Source organism: Lissotriton vulgaris, chromosome 1_1 (genome assembly GCF_964263255.1).
Source record: "Lissotriton vulgaris chromosome 1_1, aLisVul1.2, whole genome shotgun sequence".
Classification (NCBI taxonomy): domain Eukaryota; kingdom Metazoa; phylum Chordata; class Amphibia; order Caudata; family Salamandridae; genus Lissotriton; species Lissotriton vulgaris.
In genome coordinates this window covers 1,174,374,549-1,174,395,055 of record NC_141685.1, presented here as the reverse complement: position 1 = coordinate 1,174,395,055, position 20,507 = coordinate 1,174,374,549, and the positions used below count along the sequence as shown (strand labels likewise).

General features: G+C 48.2%; 1 protein-coding gene across 2 annotated transcripts in view; it reads left to right on the top strand.

Annotated features, from left to right (window-relative positions):
* The window catches only part of FIRRM (FIGNL1 interacting regulator of recombination and mitosis), a 3,285,109-nt gene that overhangs the window by 2,635,953 nt on the left and 628,649 nt on the right, over positions 1-20,507 (top strand). For both annotated transcript variants that reach the window (XM_086964357.1, XM_086964349.1), the window contains one exon: positions 14,091-14,204. In XM_086964357.1, the coding sequence (XP_086820483.1) occupies positions 14,091-14,204 (114 nt within the window). The remainder of the gene's footprint in view (positions 1-14,090; positions 14,205-20,507) is intronic.

Here is a 20,507-nt window from a genome sequence, read left to right as displayed (position 1 = left end):
CGACGTCGACGATGGTTTTTCTGTTGACGACCTCAATGATTTCAATGTCAACGGTTTCTTCAATAATGGTAATCCCAACGGATACGGACTCGCCGTCCATATATATTTCCTCGACGATAAAGCGTAAAAGGCCTCCATCTCTGCAAACTACGCCAGTATCAACCTCTTAAGTTGTCATCTTCAAGACAATTCTATCAAGACATTTTACATATCTCACCTTTACCTCCTATCCACTATCTAGAGGAGTCAGATCATGAAGGTCCTTTTGGTACAGCACATGACCCTTCTTAGCTCCGAATAAAATATCTGGAGGATGAAGACGATGAAGAATATTATGAACCCTGCGAATCTTTAAGAGGCCCTCAGGAATCTTTTCATCAAGAACCTATGGTTCAAATGCCTGCTACTTTGATGCAAGATCTCACTGCATTGTTGAGAGATTATAATGCATGCTTCCCATCAATATCAGTTTCTGAACAAACCCCTGTGCCTACAGCTTTGCAGGTACCGAGTCCTGCTGCCCCTGCCTTAGTGCCTCAAGTAGCGTTGCCTACTCATTTCCTTCAGGATGATGATGGAGACACGGTGGCTGAAGAAGGAGAAATACCAAACACACCCACAACTGTGAATGAATGGGATGAGTATTTATTTCCAACGCCAGCCTCACCAGTCCCTCTGGCGGTTCACTCTCCTGAGGATATAGGAGGTTTTCTCGCTATCATGGAAAGGGCAGCTGCTAGAGTCCATCTTCCAATACTGGTACGGAAGACGGAGTGTTTTCTTTATGATTTTAAGGACCAAAGTAGAAAATCGGTTCGTTCAATTCCGATAATTAATCATATTTGGGAAGAAGGGGCGAAGATAATGAAAACTCCTTTATCAATTCCAGCAATTCTCCCTAGAATCGACAACAAATATAAGGCGCTGGATGATGCTCCTGCCTGCCTCTCTGGGCACCCTAGACCAGACTCCGTCATCTCACAGGCGGCCCAACGGAAGTCTCGAAATCCATCTATCCCAGTAATGACTCCACCAGACAAGGATGGGAGGCGCCTAGACAATATTGGTAAACGCTTTCCTACCATGGTGGGCGCTACAGTTAGTGCCACAAATTCTTTGGGGATTTTAGGCAGATATGTCCGCCAATTATGGTCAGACAGTTCACCTTATCTTGATTATCTGCCTGAGGATAAAAAACAAGAACCAAGAAAGATTCTTCTGGAAGGTGAAAGGGCTGCTTCAGAAATTATTAATATCTCTATGGATATGGCTTCTTTGAGTTTTTGCCAACTTGCTGGAGCAGTGACCCTTAGACGTCAGGGTTGGTTAAAATCCACTAACTTTCGCCCGGAGGTCCAAACAAAGATTCTGGATAGGCCCTTTGATGGAGATTTGTTATTTGGTAAACACATAGATGAGGCATTACAGGAAATCAAAAAGGATATGGATACCGCTAGGGCACTGGGTAACTTACAATATAGAAAAGCACCTTTTTGAGGAGCTAGAGGCAGAGGCTCATATTCCTTTCGAGGAGGATATCAAAAATAGCAACAGGGCGGTCGAGGTCCATATGGATACCATCAGCAGCAACAACAGCAGTTCTATAGGAACCCCCCAGCGGCTGCTTACAGACAACAAGGCAGAAGACGCCAAACTCAAGGCAGAGACTCTGCTAGGAAACAGTGACAGTCTTCTAACATCTCCACCAGATATGCCACAAGGAGTATACAAAATTCCAAATATATCCCAGCATCTCGAAAATTGGAAGAAAATAACCACAGACAAGTGGGTTTTGGGTATACTCAAATTTTGTCACACTCTAGAATTTATCAATCCGCCCCTCCCATCCACCTCTAAAGAAAAAATCACTGCAACTTGCTCTTCTCAGAAAAGAGGTAAAAACCATGCTTTCGAAGGGAGCGATAGAAAAAGTGCCTCGCTCTCAAGTGGGAAAGGGATTTTATTCTCGCTTTTTTCTAATAAAGAAAAAGTCTGGGGAATGGAGACCAATCCTGGATTTAAGAAGCTGAACAAATATTTTCAGAAAAAATCCTTCAGCATGGTGACACTCCAGTAAATCCTTAAGCTTTTTGATCAAGCGGACTCAATGACAACGTTGGATCTCCAGGATGCATACTTCCACATTCCAATCCATCCCAAACACCGAAAATTCCTGTGATTTACTGTGGCAGGTGTACATTTCCAATTCAAAGTCCTCCCGTTTGGCTTACGCTCAGCTCCAAGAGTCTTTACCAAATTCCTAGCTCCAGTAGCAGCTCATCTCAGACTGCATGGCATCCAATTATTCCCGTATTTGGATGATTGGCTAATAAAGGCTCCTTCTTTTTGTCAGGCTTCTCATGCAACAGCAAACAGCCTGCAGGTTTTTCACTCTCTAGGTCTATCTCTGAACGTCCAAAAGTTAGTCCTCTATCCTTCCCAAAGGATCCAGTTTCTAGGGGCAATGCTGGATATCATCCGAGACAAAGCATTCTTGTCCAAAGAAAGGCAATCTCGTCTTGTTTCTCTGGTGTCAGACCTCCTAAAAAGAAACTTCGCTTCTGTATGAATGATCAAGTCTTTTCTGGGGATACTATTTTCAGCGATTCTGCTAGTACCTCACACCAGATTGAGAATGAGACCAATTCAAGAGGGACTGGACAATCAGTGGCTCCAAATCTTCGAGTCGCTCGACGACATAGTGCAAATAACTCCAGTTATGAGAGAAACTCTTTCCTGGTGGAGGCGTTCCAAAAATGTCTGTCGGGCTCACCTTTCAACCTCCTGCACCGGATTTCATCCTTACAACAGATGCCTCCCTAGAAGGGTGGGGTGTGCATCTTCAGGATCTCTGCATAAGAGGGAAGTGGTCTGCTGCAATTGCAAAGATGCACATCAATTTTCTGGAGCTTCAAGCCGTTTTCCTGGCACTGCAGTCTTTTCTACCAAGACTTCAAGGATCAACGGTTCTGATCAGAACTGACAATAATAAGCAAGGGGGTACCCGGTCTCACATTCTGCCTCAAGAGGCTCAAAGTATTTGGGAATGGCTTCTCTCTCTCAATATACAGATCAAGATGGAACATCTTCCAGGAATCCGCAACACGTTGGCAGACACTCTAAGCAGGAGGTCAAAATCCTGTCACGAATGACAGCTAGATCAAACAATTGTAGAAAATATATTTCAGAAGTGTGGCAAATCAAATCTGGATCTCTTTGCCTCCAGGAACAATTGGAAGTGCCCATTCTTAGCAAGTTGGGAGCCAGAGAAGGGCTCTTGGGGGAAAGCTTTCATGATGAGATGGACGGGGATTTTTGCTTGCGCATTTCCCCCTTTTCCGCTGATTCCAAGACTTCTGCGCAAGATCAAGATGGAACCATACTGCATGATTCTAATTGCACCGAAATGGCCATGTCAGCACTGGTTCACAGAACTTCTCCTTCTATCCAAATGCAAACCGTTCTGTCTTCCAGCAATCCCGAACCTATTGTCAATGTGCAGAGGCCAGATTATTCATCCTCGTCCAGTTCAGCTGCAACTTCATGCATGGTTTCTGGATTCACGGAGTTCAAGGAGATAGATTTACCTCAAGACTGCAGAGATATTCTTGCTAGAGAGAGAGCTCCTTCTGCATTGAGGACTTATGCGTTAAAATTGAAAAGATTCTGTTACTGGTGCAGCAGCAAGAATATACATCCTCTGAAATGTTCTCCGGATAAGATTCTGCCTTATCTATTGTCATTGTCTTAATCCGGTCTCACGTTTGCTTCTGTTAAACTACATCTAGCTGCCATTTCTACCTACAGGCGATCTTCAGGGGCAGCATCCCTTTGTAATAATCGTCTCATTAAACAGTTCCTGAAGGGGCTTTTCAGAACTTTTCCACCTATTAAGGCTCCTCCTCCAGAATGGAGGCTGAATTTAATACTGCAACAGCTAATGAAGCATCAATTTGAACCCATTCACAAAACAGATTTAAAGTATCGCTCATGGAAGACAGCTCTCCTATTGGCTTTCACCTCTTCTCGGAGAGTAAGTGAAATACAGGCTTTCACTATCAGTCACCCGTATTTGAAATTTAGCAATGACTATGTACTTCTTAGAGCTAATCCCACATTCATACCTAAGGTTCTTTATTCATTCCATCTCAATGAGCCTGTTATATTATGCACTTTCTTTCCTGAGCCGTCTTCCTCGGCGGAGAAATCTTTACATACCTTGGATGTCAAGAGATGCTTGAAGCTCTACATTTCACATACTGTTTCCATCAGAAAATCAGACCAATTATTCATTTCCTATGGTGGTCAAAAGCCGGAATCAGCAGTAACGAAGTCCACTAACTCAAGGTGCATTGCATCTACTATCCAATTCTGCCATTGCAAGGCTGGACACCCGTTGTCGAACAAACCTAAGGCTCACTCTACTAGGGCAGTATCATCGTCTACTGCGCTTTTTGCCGGTGTGTCATTGGAGAAGATTTACTGTGCGGCAACCTCGAAAAGTGTACACATGTTTACAAGGCATTATTGCCTAGATGTGGCAACAGAGGCTGAGTCAGCTGTTGGTCAAGCAGTGTTACGAAACCTTTTTCATAAGGTAAGCCTCTATAATAAGAGGATATTAGAAAAAAATGGCTTGTACCTTTTCTAAGGACTACTGGTTTTAAACAATATCGTCCAGCATTGTTGTTTTTACAATTGCTACAAGGTGAACGTTTGGTGTTCCTAGTGGCAAACTTTCTTAAATCTGTTGTTCGCCATCGCTTAACCCTTGAGCAATCACTAGAACAAACTGAAACCCTAATTTTATAGACTTAACAAATAATGCTTAGATATCTAAGTTCAATTTGCAGGTTGCCAATCAAATTATATTTTTTTAGCTTGTAAATAATGTATTTTAAATGTATAAATAATGTTTAATTGATAATTTGTATTTATGAAACATGTATATTTGTAATGTATGCTTTTATGGTTTACAACCAAAATCGAATAAAGCAATATTGAACTTGAACTTGAAGAGGATACTAGATTTACGATTGACATGTTCATTATTGCATATACTTATTTGATGCATACGTTTATGAATTGCCCTTTATTAGGGTTGAAATGTTTCTACATTATTGTATTGGATGTGCATGGTATTTATTATGTTTTCTTATTATACCCACCATCCACCTAAGTATTGTTTACTGCTAGCTATTCTGATTCTAAGCATGTGAATCTATGAAAGATACCCCAATACTGGATAGGAAAACAAGGTACTTACTTGTAAATTCAGTTATCCAGTATTGGTATCTTTCATAGATTCACATGCGACCCACCCTCCTCCCCGGAGAGGCTTACCTTATTATTATAGAGTTTGGTAATGCCGGTAATTTCCAGATTCATACTTGTATCTTAATTTCAAACAGTAGTCTGTTCAATCAAATTGGTATATGATATGGTTAAAATCAAACTATCTAACAATCAATTAGACAAGGAGACCATTCAAATGATATAGTCTGAGTAAAGATGAAAAACACGGGATAGTCTTTTTTGAAAAAATATTTCTTGTTTATGTCAATCCTTAATTGATAGGGTACATATCAACCGTTCACGTTGATTGCAATGCTTACAAATGAAAAAGGAATTTCTCAATTCTTCCTACAATTCATCTGAGAAACAAGTCAAATCCAATAATAAAAACAGTAAGAGACACCTATTTTTTCTTAAATTAAAGGTCTCTTATATAATTAATAACAGATGGAGAAATGGACTCTGTAGTCGACGTTTCGGTCTTCGATTGTATTAATCCTTCAGACCTTCTTCAGGACAACACAGTGTGCATGTGGCAGTGACCCCTAAAAACAACATAATGTATTACTATCTGAAAGAAACAGGTTAGTATTAGATTCCTTACCTTAGTATATCCCCAGGCGTCAGACTGGATTCGGAAACTTTTGCGTAGCAGTACCCTTGCGCGTCGGTAGGCGTCGTCTGCGGCTCCGCGTCCGTCGCCGGTGTCGTTCGCGCCGGGATGACGTCGCCAGAGTACTTAGACACCGTCCTCGCACGCTGACGTCTGTTCTTCTTTTTTCCGCAAGCGCCGATCCGGAAAAAGTGGTACCCTTAGTCAATTTTTGACTAAACTTTTTCGATCATTTTTGATCTTTCTTCGAAGTCGAACGACTCCTTACGGTGCGGGTAGGGATGCCCAGGTTCAAGCCCTGCGTCGACTGCAACCGACTGATGTCGGTTACCGACCCCCATCGCCGGTGTCTACATTGCCTGGGGCCCGACCACGATGACAAGTTGTGCCCCGACTGCCGGGCCTTGACATCGAAGGCTAGGCGGGAGCGGTCCCGCAAGCGCCTCGAGCTCCGGCAGTCGGCTCCACGCCGTTCGAGGTCCCGGTCCGGAACGAGGTCGAGGGACTGGTCGCGGGGCCAGAGTCACCACGGTTCGGAGAGTCGACACCACTCCCTGAGCTCCAAGTCCTCAGGTAAGAGGCACAAGAAGTCGAAGAAGCAACATCGCTCTTCCGACTCCCCCCGACGCTCGCCCGACACGGCCGGGGGTTCGGGTGACACCGCCCACGTGGCTCTGCCTGAGCCGCAGGCGTTGCAGCCTGCTCCATACCCGCCGGTCCCTGGGCAGAATGCGACGCCAGAGGAGATTGACGCCTTCTTCAAGGCCATGAGGCTGCTCACTCCTCCGACGGGTTCCGTAGCGCCTTCGGGCCAAGCGGTCCCGACTGGGAGACCAAGCGGGCTGGGTGCTTTGGCCCCTGCGCCGTCGGGTGCTTCAGCCCCGGTGCCATCGGCGACTTCGGTCCTGACGCCGCAGGGCCCCACTGGATCCGGTTCCGGATCTGAGTCGTCGCCGGTCGACCTTACGACCTCGCCGGCGCCAGCCCCTAGGGTGTCGCCGCCGTCCACGGACGTCATTGTCCCCGGTCGCCCCCTTGACCCGGTTCCGACGCCGGAGCGGCGCTGATCAACGCCGAATTAGACGTCGAGAGAAGACTTTTTCTTCTATGATCTGGCCTCATCATTTTATCCTGAGTACCAGGAGATGGGTGGCGAGGCGGATTGGGAGGGGTCTGAGGACCCTCTGGCACGTGAGTGCCAGTCTTATCAGGACTGGGCAGGTGAGCTAGGGTGTTAGACGGACCGGGCGGCTCCCCAATCGCTTCTATCGATCCGGTGTGCAGTCATAGCGATTTCATAGGCCTTAAACCATTGCTGGATGTCGTCCTCTCGGAAATATTCTCGGACAACATCCTTGGGGATGTGTACCTTTTTCTCTGTGCCCCCTGGGGTGTGGGGTCGCTCGGGCACCCCTGCTTCTTTATTCTGCTTGCGCAGGTTGATCTCGGCTAGGTTCCGTTCGTGTTCGTACGCCAGTTTCTTTTCCTCGAGCTCCCTTTGTCTCTGTTTCTCCTCTCTTTCTTCTCGGAGACGCAGGTGCTCTAAGTTGATTTTTTGTTCGGCCAGCTTGAGTTCAATGTCCATTTTGAGTCGGGCCATTTCCAGCTCGTGTAGTCGGGTTCTTTCTCTTTCCTGGATCTCGTCTTGCGAGAGACCCGTTCTTTGCCCTTCAGGGGCCGTGGTGGTTTTTTCTGCGGTGCTTTGATCGGGGGTTCCGGCAGCCCCGGTCTCTGCCCAAGATTCTAGGGCATGCTTGAAATCGTCTTTGGTGCTTAGTCCGGTGGTAGCGATACCCAGTTCGATGCAGAATTGTTTTAGTTCACGATGGCTGTACTCCTCCAGTTTCTCCATTTGGAACTTCTCGGTTGATCCGCTTTCTTTAGTTGTCATTGTGATTTCGTCTTGGGGTGAGCTACTCTCTGTACGTTATGCGGTGATTCGAATCGCGCCGCTGGCCACCAATGTTAGACGGACCGGGAGGGTCGGCCGAGATTACGGGGAGAGGTCTCCGGGGAGAGCCGTCTCCAACGACTGTACAGACAAGTAACTTCCCCCCCACAGACGGACACCACACAAGATTGAAGGTTAACGAGACTTTATATGCAATTCTTCAGGTTACGATGATATGATACAAGGAGGTCTGGACTCAGGGGTCCCCTCGGTTCCAGTCTCTGGCTTAGGAAAGGGGGTAGCGGGACAGTCTTTGTTACCAATGAGTGGAAAATAGCTCTCAATCCTCGAGCTCGGCGTTCTTAGATGATCGGGCCGCGGCGGAGCCAGGCAGGTCCCGAGATGGACGAAGGAAAGACGACGGTCCGCGGCGGAGCCTGCAGGTCCCGGTGAAGATGACGGTTACAACGGTCCGCGGCCACGCCAGCAGGTCCCGACGACGATGAAGGATTTGAAGGGTGCGAAGGCTGTGGCAGCGCCAACAGGCAGGACGATGGTGCACAGGACAGAGCTACGGCAGCGCCAGTAGTCCGTCCAGGATGAGTTCCTCTTTACGTCTCTCGACTCCAAGATACAACTGCCTTCCTGCTCTGGAGCTGCCCCAGTTATAGGGCTGGCGTGCTTTGATGTCCGGACCCTCGCACTTGGAGGTCGGGAGGTCCGGGATGAGGGAGTCCAGACACCCAGCAGGGGGGTGGAGCCAGCGCCCGGGGAGGCGATGGGCGAGCGGCACTTGGCGGGGGAGAGCCATCTGCACCTCTTTCTCCCATTGACTTGCCAAGTAGCCCGCTCACCTCCTGGGTGGAGGGTGGTGCCGGAATGTCTGAGGCCGGGCCAGGCCCAGGGTTGAGGTCGATCGGGGGCCAGGCGGCCTCGTGGTGGAGTGTCCAAGATGGCGCCCCAGGCTGGGCGCGCGGGCCGGCAGTGGATCGGACCCACGAGGTCAACATGCTCGAGGGCAGGGGTCCCTGAGGGGACGGAGGACGTGCAATGGTGGTGTGTGGTACTTGCGTGACTGGACTCAGGCCTGGTTGGGCCGGGGGAGAGCGGCCCTTCATGTGGCCTGTCCAACATAGGGGATGCCAGTGGTTTGGGCACTTCGCCAGAGACTGGTTTTGTCTCCCCTCCTACTGTGGCTTCGGAGGAGGGGGCTGCCTAAAGTGTGGTGTTGACGCGGGCGGCCAAGGCCTTATCCCTTGAACTCCCCGTCGCGGCCGTGAAGACGAACCTCCTCACTGAGGTCCTTAAACCCCAAGCAAGCTCCGGAGCCTCGGTTGCCGTTTAATGAGGCCTGGTCTGACGTTCTTCTGGGCATCTGGTCCAGGCCTGCTACAGGTCCCCCTGTAGATAGGAACGTGGCAAGACGACACAGCCCGGCTCCGGGCGACCCTTGCTTCCTGTCCACCGACCCCACCCCCGAGAGCCTGGTCATAAAGGCCTCTAACTCCCAGACCGTTTTCCCGACGGCTCTCCCCGATCAGGAATCCAAGAGGTACGAACAGTATGGTAAGAAGATGTTCTACTCACTGAGTTTGCGGTTGCGGGCAGTTAACACCGCTGCCTCTTGGGCCGTTATACCCACTCTCTGTGGGACACGGCCGCGGACGTGCTGCCACAATGTCCGGAGGAGGCCCGGACTAAACTCGCCCAAGCCCTGTCGGAGGGTCGAGATGCGGCACGGTATTCCATCCGGTGTGGGCTGGATACAACGGACTCGCTGGGCAGAGCGATGGCAACGACGGTGGCGATTCGTTGCCACACCTGGCTGAGGTCCGCCAACTTTTCGGCTGATGTCCAAAACACCCTTATGGATATGCTGTTTGATGGCCGTCGCCTCTTTGGCAACAAGGCAGACAGTGCGCTTGAGCGCTTTAAGGACTCTAGGGCTACGGACACGTCCTTGGGCCTGTCGGCTCGTGCCAGCAAACTGCTGCCTTTTGCTCCTTTTGTGTCCAAGGAAGGGGTGCCCCCACACATCCTGCCAGCCACGGGCTGCAGACTAACATCCAGTGCGATGGTGGACGTGGTAACCGCCGTGGCGGTGCCCGGGGACAACGGCGCGTCCAGTCCACATCCACCCCCGCAACATCCGCCTCAAAGCCCTCCTAGTCAGAGCTTTCAGGCCCACTTGACACCAGTGGGGGGCAGGGTTCGTCATCACCTCCTCCACTGGCGCAACATCACATCGGACAGGTGGGTGCTGCAAATCTTCCGAAGGGGCTACTCCCTCCCCTTCGAGGTGACCCCTCCAGCCATGCCACCGCGTGTCGGGGGATCACTTGAATCTTCTGCGAGAGGAAGTTACGGCCCTCTTGGCCAAGGGGGCCATCGAGCGCGTTCCTGGGCCAGAAGTAGGGTGTGGTTGTTACTCTCACTTCTTTCTGGCTCCCAAGAAGGGCAAAGGGGGCCTACGCCCTATCTTGGACCTGCGGAATGTCAACGGCTTCCTCCGATAGGAGAGAAGTTCAAGATGCTGACACTGGCTCAGGTCTTAGCTGCCCTGGACCCGAGAGATTGGATGGTAGCGTTGGACTTGCAGGACGCTTATTTTCACATCCCCGTCCTGCCGGCCCACCCGCGCTTCCTGCGGTTCACGGTAGGCCACAAGCACTTTCAGTTTACCGTGCTCCCCTTCGGCCTTACCAGCGCCCCACGGGTGTTCACGAAAGTGATGGCGGATGTCGCAGCTAATCTGCGCAGGTTAGGGGTTTCAGTCTTCCCCTACCTCGACGACTGGTTGTTGAAGGCGGGCTCGCCCCAGACAGTCGTCAGCCACCTCCAGACTACGGCCGACCTCCTGCACCTGTTGGGGTTCTCCATCAATGTGCCGAAGTCACACCTGTGTCCCTCTCAGAAGCTCCTCTTCATCAGAGCGGTTCTAGACTCGGCACAGTTTCGGGGTTATCCTCCCGAACAGCGGGTTCGGGATATTCAGGCTCTGATTCTGATCTTTCAGCCTTTATCCCGAGTCTCGGTCAGGTTGACGCTGCGGCTTCTGGGGCTGATGGCCTCCTGCATCCTTATGGTGCATCACGCCAGGTGGTGGATGCGGGCTCTGCAGTGGGACCTGAAGTTTCAGTGGGCCCAGCATCAGGGTAACTTGTCTGACCATATCTTGATCTTGGAGGGCACTGCAAGACAGTTGCAGTGGTGGCTCACAGACCGCGATTGGGTCAGAGGCAGATCCTTCTCCCAACCCCAACCGGAGCACGTAATTGTGACGGACGCGTTCCTCCAGGGCTGGGGGGCCACATGGGAGAGGCGGAGATCAGAGGCTCTGGTCTCCGGCGGAGTCCCGGCTCCACATCAACCTTCTGGAGCTGCGGGCGGATCGCCTTGCACTGAAGGCATTCCTCCCCTCTGTCCGGGGGAGTGTAGTGCAGGTGTTTACGGACAACACCACCGCCATGTGGTATTGACACAAACAGGGCGGGTGGCATCGTGGACCCTATGCCAAGGAGGCTCTGCGCCTCTGGCAGTGGCTGGAACATCAGGGCGTGACCCTGGTGGTTCAACACCTGGCAGGTTCCCTGAACGCCAGGGCGGACGAACTCAGCCGTCGGCGCATGATGGATCACGAATGGCGTCTGAACTCGGACGTGGCGCAAGGCCTCTTTCAGCAGTGGGGAGAGCCTTGGTTAGATCTATTCTCCACAGAAGAGAACGCGCAATGTCATCAGTTCTGCGTTTGGGCATTTCCAAGGTGACACTCGCTATGAGATGCTTTTCGTCGCAAGTGGAGTTGCGGTCTGTTGTACGCCTTTCCGCCTATACCACTTCTGCCCAGAGTGCTGAAGAAGATCAGGTGCGACCGGGCCCAAGTCATCCTTGTGGCTCCGGACTGGGCACGAAGATACTGGTATCCCGATCTACTCAGCATGTCTGTCGATCCCCCGATTCGTCTGCCCCTTCAGGAGGACCTTCTGTCGCAGCAGCAGTGGACGGTCCTCCACCCGAACCTGTCCAGTCTCCACTAACATGCGTGGAGATTAAGCAGCTGCAGTTGAGGTCATTTGACTTGCCTCCTGAAGTTTGTAATGTGATTCTGGCAGCCAGGCATCCCTCCACAAAATCGGTATACGCCTGCAGAAAAGACAGAAAAAAATAAGGTAAATGTCTCAAACCAACACCATCGTCAATTTTCACTTAAAGTTAAGGATCTAGCTTAGGTATCTGATATGCCTATTTCCCATTCCAGACAATAACCAGAACTGCTACAGAGTGTCCTCTGACCATATAATTTATTTAATATACTGCAAATAATGATAAATAAATAAATGTGATAAATGTGAATAGATTTGTTTTCTGCAAAATCCAGGGAAATGGAACTCCTGGTATACCACATTGATTAAGTTTATGTAAGAACATGATATTATTGATAAAATCAGTTGTTGTTTATTATACACGGGTAATCTGTAATTTTTGTAAAGATTTGAAATTCTATAGACATAAAAGTAATACATTACATTATGTTGTTTTTAGGGGTCACAGCCACATGCACACTGTGTTGTCTTGAAGAAGGTATGAAGGAGTATTACAATTGAAGACCGAATCGTCGACTACAGAGTCCATTTCTCCATCTGTTATTAATTATATAAGTGACTTTTAATTTAAGAAAAAATAGGTGTCACTGTTTTTATTATTGGATTGGACTTGTTTATCAGATGAATTGTAGGAAGAATTGAGAAATTCCTTTTTCATTTGTAAGCTTTGCAATCAACGTGAACTGTTGATATGTACCCTATAAATTTACGATTGATATAAACAAGAAATATTTTTTCAAAAAAGACTATCCTGTGTTTTTCATCTTTACTCAGACTATATCGTTTGAATGGTCTCCTTGTTTAATTGATTGTTAAATAGTTTGATTTTAACCATATCGGATACCAATTTGATTGAACAGACTACTGTTTGAAATTAAGATACAAGTCTGAATCTGGAAATCCCTTGCCGGCATTCCCAAACTATATTGCTAGTAATTGCCCAAGCCCGAAAGGGTATGTTGGGTCTCCTACCCTTCTTTGTCTTTACCTTATCATTATGGCATACTTACTGTCACTTGTGCTACGAAAATCTGAGGGTTTGCCTCTCTCTGTGGAAGGTTCTAAGAGGGTGCTGCAACCTGATTGGCTGTGTTCCAAGTTTGGTTCTTTTTGCAAAAGGACTAAGATAGGCTAATGTAGTGACTTTGCTGTCCATAGTAGCCTATTGTATAATGTTATTATGACTGTAATGTATATGTTTTATTGTACCGTGAGACTTCCACCTCATCGGCGGGGAGGATTTTAAGCATGTGAATCTATGAAAGATACCAATACTGGATAACTGAAGTTACAGGTAAGTGACTCGTTTTCTGACTTGTAATCCTAATTCTCCATTATTGGAATCTTCACTAAATATGTGTATGAACAACAATCCCACTTTAACTGTATGCTGGGCCGCTAAGAATAAAGTTTATTTAGGAAGGACTCCCAGAGATCATTTTAACTGCACCACTTCCTTCACAAATACTCAAAACCAGCTCCGCTGTAATCAGGCATTGTAGCACAACTGGGTGACATTCGGCTACCCAGTTGGGACCCCAATGATGAAGCATGCCACCAACTAGGTTGGTGGGTAAGAGTTCTTTTAATAAACCTAATGGTTTTCTGGCACTCATCCAAACCAAAATACGAGTGAGTCGCCTTTGCTAGTGGGTTCGTCCACTTTGTTTGTACTTTACCTTTAGGGAGAGGGACGTACCCCGGCATAATCCTCACTCTCTCCATTTGTTTACCTACTAAGCACTACTGCCTGGACAGTCAAGCACGCAGGGATGACCTTTATGGCCTCTCCGGCCTGCAGAACCTGCTGGTCTAATTTGACTGTTGTCCCTCCAAGGATAGTATTGCTGGAGTATCTATTCTAAGTTGAGAAATCTGCGGCTAGAATATGTCTGTTCCAGATAAGGCGTTACCGAAGGAAAGTAACTTGTGCAATGGGGGTTTAATTGACTGTCTTTTATCAAAATTAAATATGCCTTGTATTGGCGTCCAGGTTTAAAACAAAAATCAGAGTTTCACCTATTTAGTATTATGGCATCTGGTACATAGGCAGAGCTGTTCACTGTTCCTTCAGTGACAATATTATGATGTAGTCCAACACTTTCATACTGATTATGTTTTATGGAAGTAACCTAATGCTTTTCAGAAAAGTAACTATTTCTCTTTTTTCTTTTTACTATTCTTTTAGGTTGTGTCATTGGCAGCATCTCTATATCAGCTGGATCCTCCTGATCATGTACTCTTTGCAGTATTATTTTTCTTGGTTTGTTTAGGAAAAGTCTTCATATCACAAGATATGCAGGTAATGACCTAGGAACAATATCTAAGCTACAATGTGATTGATCAGCTAATTACTTACAAGTTTAAGACCTACCTTCCAGTGTTTCATGGCCCCTATCTCGGTGTTCTTTCCCCTCTGTCCTGGCACCAGCTTTTCCTAGTGTGTTCAACATGTCTCTCACATGACAACACGCGTACAAGTTCACATTTATAATGGCAATCTATTCCTGCATATATTTATCTTTGACGTTTTTTCAGGAATTCAACTGAATGTAGAAATGTTTTAAGAAAACAGTATCTCTCAGTGGGTCCTCGGTAATGATGTTGCAACTTCAACCATGGTGTTGTGTAGTTCCTATAAAACCTTTATAGAATCTGCACGTTTAGACAACATGCACTGCGGGACTGGTGTCCAGACTGATTCCAGACACCCCCACCAGGTAAGTTAGCCTGTGTACCAGCTAGCTCACAATGCTACTATAACCTTCTTTTACCAAGGAGAGAATAGGTTTTGGCAACTATCAAACTTGACAACCCTGATCCCTCAGGACTGTGGAAACAGTAACTTACGTTTCGCTTAGTCACTCGTGCTCACTTTTTCTCAGAGAGATACACAGAATAAATGGTTGGGACATTTTCAATAAGCATTTATTGAACAGTCATTATTCTAGTGTAAAATAAGTGTACTGAAATCACCAGTAGATCGTAGAATAGATAAATGAGTAGAAGCACTAAGAAAGTAAACAGATGGTAGGTCTCTACCATTTTGCTAAAATCATAAATACTGGCAAGTATATAAAATACATGGCAATAGACTCCGTACCCCGTTCTGGACTCAAGCTGAACACCCCTCAAGGGATGACAGAGCACTGCAAGCTGGAGCATCTGGTTGCAGGAACCTCAGCGTCTTGCTTCAGTGTGTCGGCCAGTAAGTCCTGAACTCCTCTGACTATTTCAGCAAGATGTGATGTTTATATACCTTAAGGCGGTGGTACTCAAAGTACGGCCCGCGGGCCAATTGCGGCCCGCCACGGCATTCCATGCGGCCCCCGAGGAAATCATCAGGCACGGAATCATCACCATTTCTTCTGGTTGTAATCCACTTGTCTGGCGGTTGTTAGTCCTCGGGGGCCGCATTTGCTGGGAAAAGCATGAAACGGGCATGCAATGACAACCAGTGGCTCGCATTCTCACACGTAGCCCCCTGCCCTCACCTGCCTCTAGGGTATCACTTGTTCACCCTGTTATTGAGTATATTGGATGCGGTGCCTGTACGTGCTGCTCAGTGTTTCCTCTTTAATCTCTCAATTGGCGCTGCTAAAACAGAGCTGTCTCTGTAGTGAAATGTATGTTTTAAAGGCCCCGGGTAAGGGTTACAACGGAGCCCGGACTAACGTGGTGTAAACAGAATAAATGAAATAAAGATCCAGCAATGTCCTCATGTGGCTCCGTGGACAGCGTCTAGCCTTTTGTTTTATGGCATGGCTTCATTTTAGGGACATGGGATGCTACAGGCTGTTATGTGCTACGGAAAGTTTACAGGTGCAATTGTGGGAGATGCAGTTTATATACAAAGTTATGTGCCATGAAGCAGCCCGACGGGATCATTAAAATCCCAGCTTCATGAAGCGTTCCCCTCTGGGGTCCGTCCCCTATTTGCACAGCTTGAAAACTTGACCAGTAGGCTTCTATGTATAATTCATAAACGTTAACCAATTTGAAGATTCTGATTTTCAAGATCAATTTTATTCAAGAAATTACCAATAAGATAGAATGAAACGTTAGATGGAAGGGGCAGAGAAGGGAAAACCAAAGGGACTGGCAGACTCCGTATGAGTAAAGCAGAACGAGAAGCGCAGTGAGGAGGTATGGAAAGGTTAGGAATTCACAGAAGAGAGTGAGTGAGTAGGAGCAATGTGAAATATGAGCGCAGAGTAAGGGTATTGCAGGTTATGAGGACTTTGAGGGGGCAGGAGCAGAGTAAGTACAGGAAGAGTGAGCTGTTTTACACGTAAGGACTATATTGAGCAATGTATATGGAAGATGAATGCTAAGTCAGGGACATGGGCAAGGAAATAGTGAGGATTACACCACAATAATGGAAGCAACAGCTACGAGCAGAGTGAAGAGAAGCAGTGAAGTGAATGTGTAAAGCAGAACTGCAGGAAAGACAAAGGGACTGGCTTATCAGTAGAGTAAACTCTCTGTAGAGCGAAGGTTTACAGGCACAATGAGTGGGTAGGAGCCATGTGACGCAATGGGGCACATCAAGAGGGTAGGCAGAGAGTGGTGCGTTAGCGTGCAATTAGAGGTTAGGCGTAGGATGATGTTTTACGGCACAATGAGAGGGTAGGCAGTTTAATAGGGTATGAGAGGGGGAGAAATGATACTGAAAAAAATAGACAAGTGTGGAGCTAAAAAGGTGTGACCAGATAGGGGTAGAGTGTGATGCTGGGAGAGCAGGAGCAGCATTAAAAAGTCAAGGTTTGGAGAGAGTGAATACAATTTGAGACGTTGGAGTCACAGTAGGTGCAAAATGACAGGATATGAGCAGAAGGGCCGGGAAATGAGTATAAGCAGAGTGAATAGGGGTGGAATCATGAGGTTGGAGGGTGAGACAGAGGAAGCTTATGAGCTGAGCAAAGAGGTACTGGGAGAAGATTGAGATGATAGTAAAGAAAGCGAGGATAGGGGCAGTGTGAGAGCCATTTATGAGGCAATGAAAGAACCAAGGGTAGGGGGAGAGGTGTAATGATTGGTGTACATTGAGGATAAAACAATAGGAGAAGAGTAAAGGTGTGACAGAGTGCCAGGCTGCACGATGGGTCAGGAAAAAAGATAATTATTAAGGCCAAAGTGGTTATTAGAAGTAGGATGAGGGGGTAAAGTAGAGGAATATGGCAAGCATGAAACAGTCATATGGCAGGGTCAGAGTTAGAGCTCAGGCTCAGAGTGAAAGCCTAGAATCACAGCAGGCCCTAGGGGCAGTCATTGAGTGTAGCGCTCAGGAGCGGACCCTAGGAGATGAGTCATTGAGTGTGAGGATCAGGGAAGATTAGTAGTAGACATACTGCCTGATACATGCATTATTATGACCCATTGTAAATGCGCATTACAGCCTGAGTAAATGAATGCATGTATTATGTGTTCCCCATTCATGCACATGACAGCTTGAGACCACTTATGCATGTACTGTCTAGGTCCATTAAGAATATGGCAGCCTGCTGTCACTGATGCTTGTCTTGCCTGGGGTTACATGTGTGTGGTAAGTTTCATGAGCTGGGGTTTGTACAGCGAGAAGGACAGAGGACAGGAAACCTACCTCTGTCAATGTACTTTGCATGTACACTTCTGAGTTTTGCTGGATGATCTTGGGGCTTGGTACTGTAAACTCTCAACAGGGCCAGTAACAGTTCAGGCGACTTTAAGAGGCATAGGGGTATGAGTTGTGTCTTCTGAGAGACATATCAAAGGTGTGTCCAAGTGTCTGCGCAACTGAGGGCCTAATAGCAGGGAACTGGGTGCGTGTCAAAACAAGGCAAAGATGGGAAACTATGGTCAAAAACACACAGATCCTAGTAAAAATAAAAATATTCACAGTATTTATTCGTTGTACATACATATATGTAAATTGAAATGTAAATTAAAACTTGTATAGTGCACTACTCACCCGCAAGGGTCTCGAGGTTCTTGTGCGAATACTGCTGTGGAACCCATCCTGACTTTTCCTGTGAGGCGTCCACTCCTGGGCACCACCAAGGTGGAGGCCAGGCATCCTTAGCGTTGTGGGGCCGTTGTGGAGATTAAGCAAGCTATTGCCCAGAGTTGCAGAGTGGGACTCCATGATTGGAATAGGCACCGAGGCGAAAATTATCAGGTCCGTTGAATTTTGAGCCCAAGACCCGCCGAGGCGGGGAATTGAACCCTAGTCCCGGGCTAGACCTCCGCATCAGGGTCTGCCGCTCTAATCATTGAGCCACACTTCTCCACATCACATTTCGAAATACAGCGTTGTCTAGTAAAACTTTGAAAAGGTTTTTTTACCCCAGTAGCCCCGCCCCTACTGACCCCTCCCCTCCAAACGACCCCACCCCCATCACTCAGGCCCATCTGTGCGGCCCTCTGCCACAATCCAGACTGCAATTTTGGCCCCCTAGAAAAAGATTGTGAGTACCCAATGCCTTAAGGTATCCCCCGAGGTTCTACCTTCCTGTGCCAGTGTGCCACCCTTCCCCAAGCGCCTTGAGACCCGCTGGGTATGTAGCGCGCTATATAAATCATTTGACTTGACTTGACTTGACTTAGGATGATGTTGTGGCTGAACTTAATACATAGTTATTATGCTGAAGATGATGGTCCTGCTGTGTTTCCAAGAAACTAAGAATCCTCATGCATAATTTATGTGGCCAGTGTTCAGGGAAAAACCCTAGGTACTGTGTGTAGTATTCTAACTAGGTAAAAGGTCAGTCCTTCAAATCCGTTATGTATGTTGTAAAGGAGAGAAAGTAGGTGAAGGGTTATGATGTTACCCAGACCTATATCGGGGTACCTATATGAAATATAACATCCACTCCTCATCCGACTGGATAACATTACTAAATTCTAGCTTACTACCAAGGCGTCTAGAGGTTTGTACACAACTAATAATAAAAATATTGTAAGAGAAGTTAAAAAGCAATAAAAAACCCTTTAAAAAGTTTTCTTAAGAGAAAAATCACTCAAGCACTGGCTCTAAAGTGTCTGTTTATATAGTCCAAACAACTACAAGCATCTATAAGCCAAGCAGGTCAAAAGGTGTCAATTTGGAATTTTGTTTAAAAGTGAAAGGCATACTCTTCCTCGTTTGTTACAGGCCAAATGTTGATATGTCCTTGCTGGTAGACGCAACATTGCTGCTGACTGAATACGCAGCTGACAATCCCTGTAACACCTCGTAAAAAGAATGTCAATTGAGCACAGGTGAAGTTATGTACTGCCTGCAGCAGATGCCGGGGCAGCCTGTGCGATATCCAAAGCCTGAGTGTTGGCGGAGGAGCTGGTATCCATACCAACCGGAGCAGAGACTACATGTGGTGGCTCTAAGAATGGAGAACCGCAGCCTTAAGGCTCGGCGGCGCAGGGTACGCCTAAATCCCCTGGGTTCACCTGCCTTGTCAAAAACAGAGACACAGACTCTTCGTCTGGCGTAGAAGATGGTATTTATTAGCTGCAGCTAGTACAGTGGTCTTAGAAGTCATCAGTACAACGAGATTCAAAAGAGACTGCCACTTAACTCCGTGGCGCACAGGTTTATATACGATACAATACAATGTAAAATGCAATCTGAAAGAGACACGTTAGTGATAGATTCCTTACCTTAGAATAAACCCCAGGCGTCAGACTGGATCCGGAAAGTTTTGCGTAGCAGTACCCTTGCGCGTCGGTAGGCGTCGTCTGCGGCTCCGCGTCCGTCGTCGGCGTCGTGGGCGCCGTGATGACGTCTTCGGAGTACTTAGACGCCGCCTCCGCGTGCTGACGTCAGTTCTTCTTTTTTCCGCGCCAGCCAGCGCAGATCTGGAAAGAGCAGTTCCCTAGTCACTTTTTGACTAAACTTTTGTGATCTTTTGATCCATTTCGAAGTCTTTACGACTCCGACGGTGCCGTTAGGGATGCCCGGATTCAAGCATTGCGACGAGTGCGACCGTACCATGTCGGTCACGGATCCCCACCGCCTGTGCCTGATGTGTTTGGGCGTCGACCATGACGACGAGGCCTGCTCCGACTGTCGGGCCCTTTCGAGGAAGGCCAGGCGGGAGCGGTCCCGCAGGCGACTCGAAATCCGCCAGTCGGCCCCGCGCTGTGTGAGGTCCCGGTCCCGGTCCCATGGGAGATCGAGGGACAGGTCGCGGGGACGGAGCCGTCACAGCTCCGGGAGTCGGCGCCACTCCTCCGGGTCCAAGTCGTCAGGTAAGAAGCATAAGAAGTCGAAGAGACATCATCGCTCTTCCGACTCCCCCCAACGCTCGAGCGATGCGGCCGGGGGTTCGGGTGACACCGCCCACGCGGCTCCTCGGGAGTCGCGGGCGGCGCGTTCGGCCCCATACCCCCCGTTCCCTTGGCTGAATGCGACGCCGGAGGAGATTGAGCGCTTCCTCCTGGCCATGAGGTCCCTTTCTCCTCCGACGTGTTCCGCGGCGCCTTCTGGCCCAGCGAACCCGTCTGGGGGCCCTAGTGGGTCAGGGGCTACGACCCCGACGCCGTCGGGTTCTTCGGCCTCCGCGCCGCCGGCGCCTTCGGGCCCGGCGCCTTCGGGCCCCACGATCCCGACACCGCCGGTGCCCTCGGG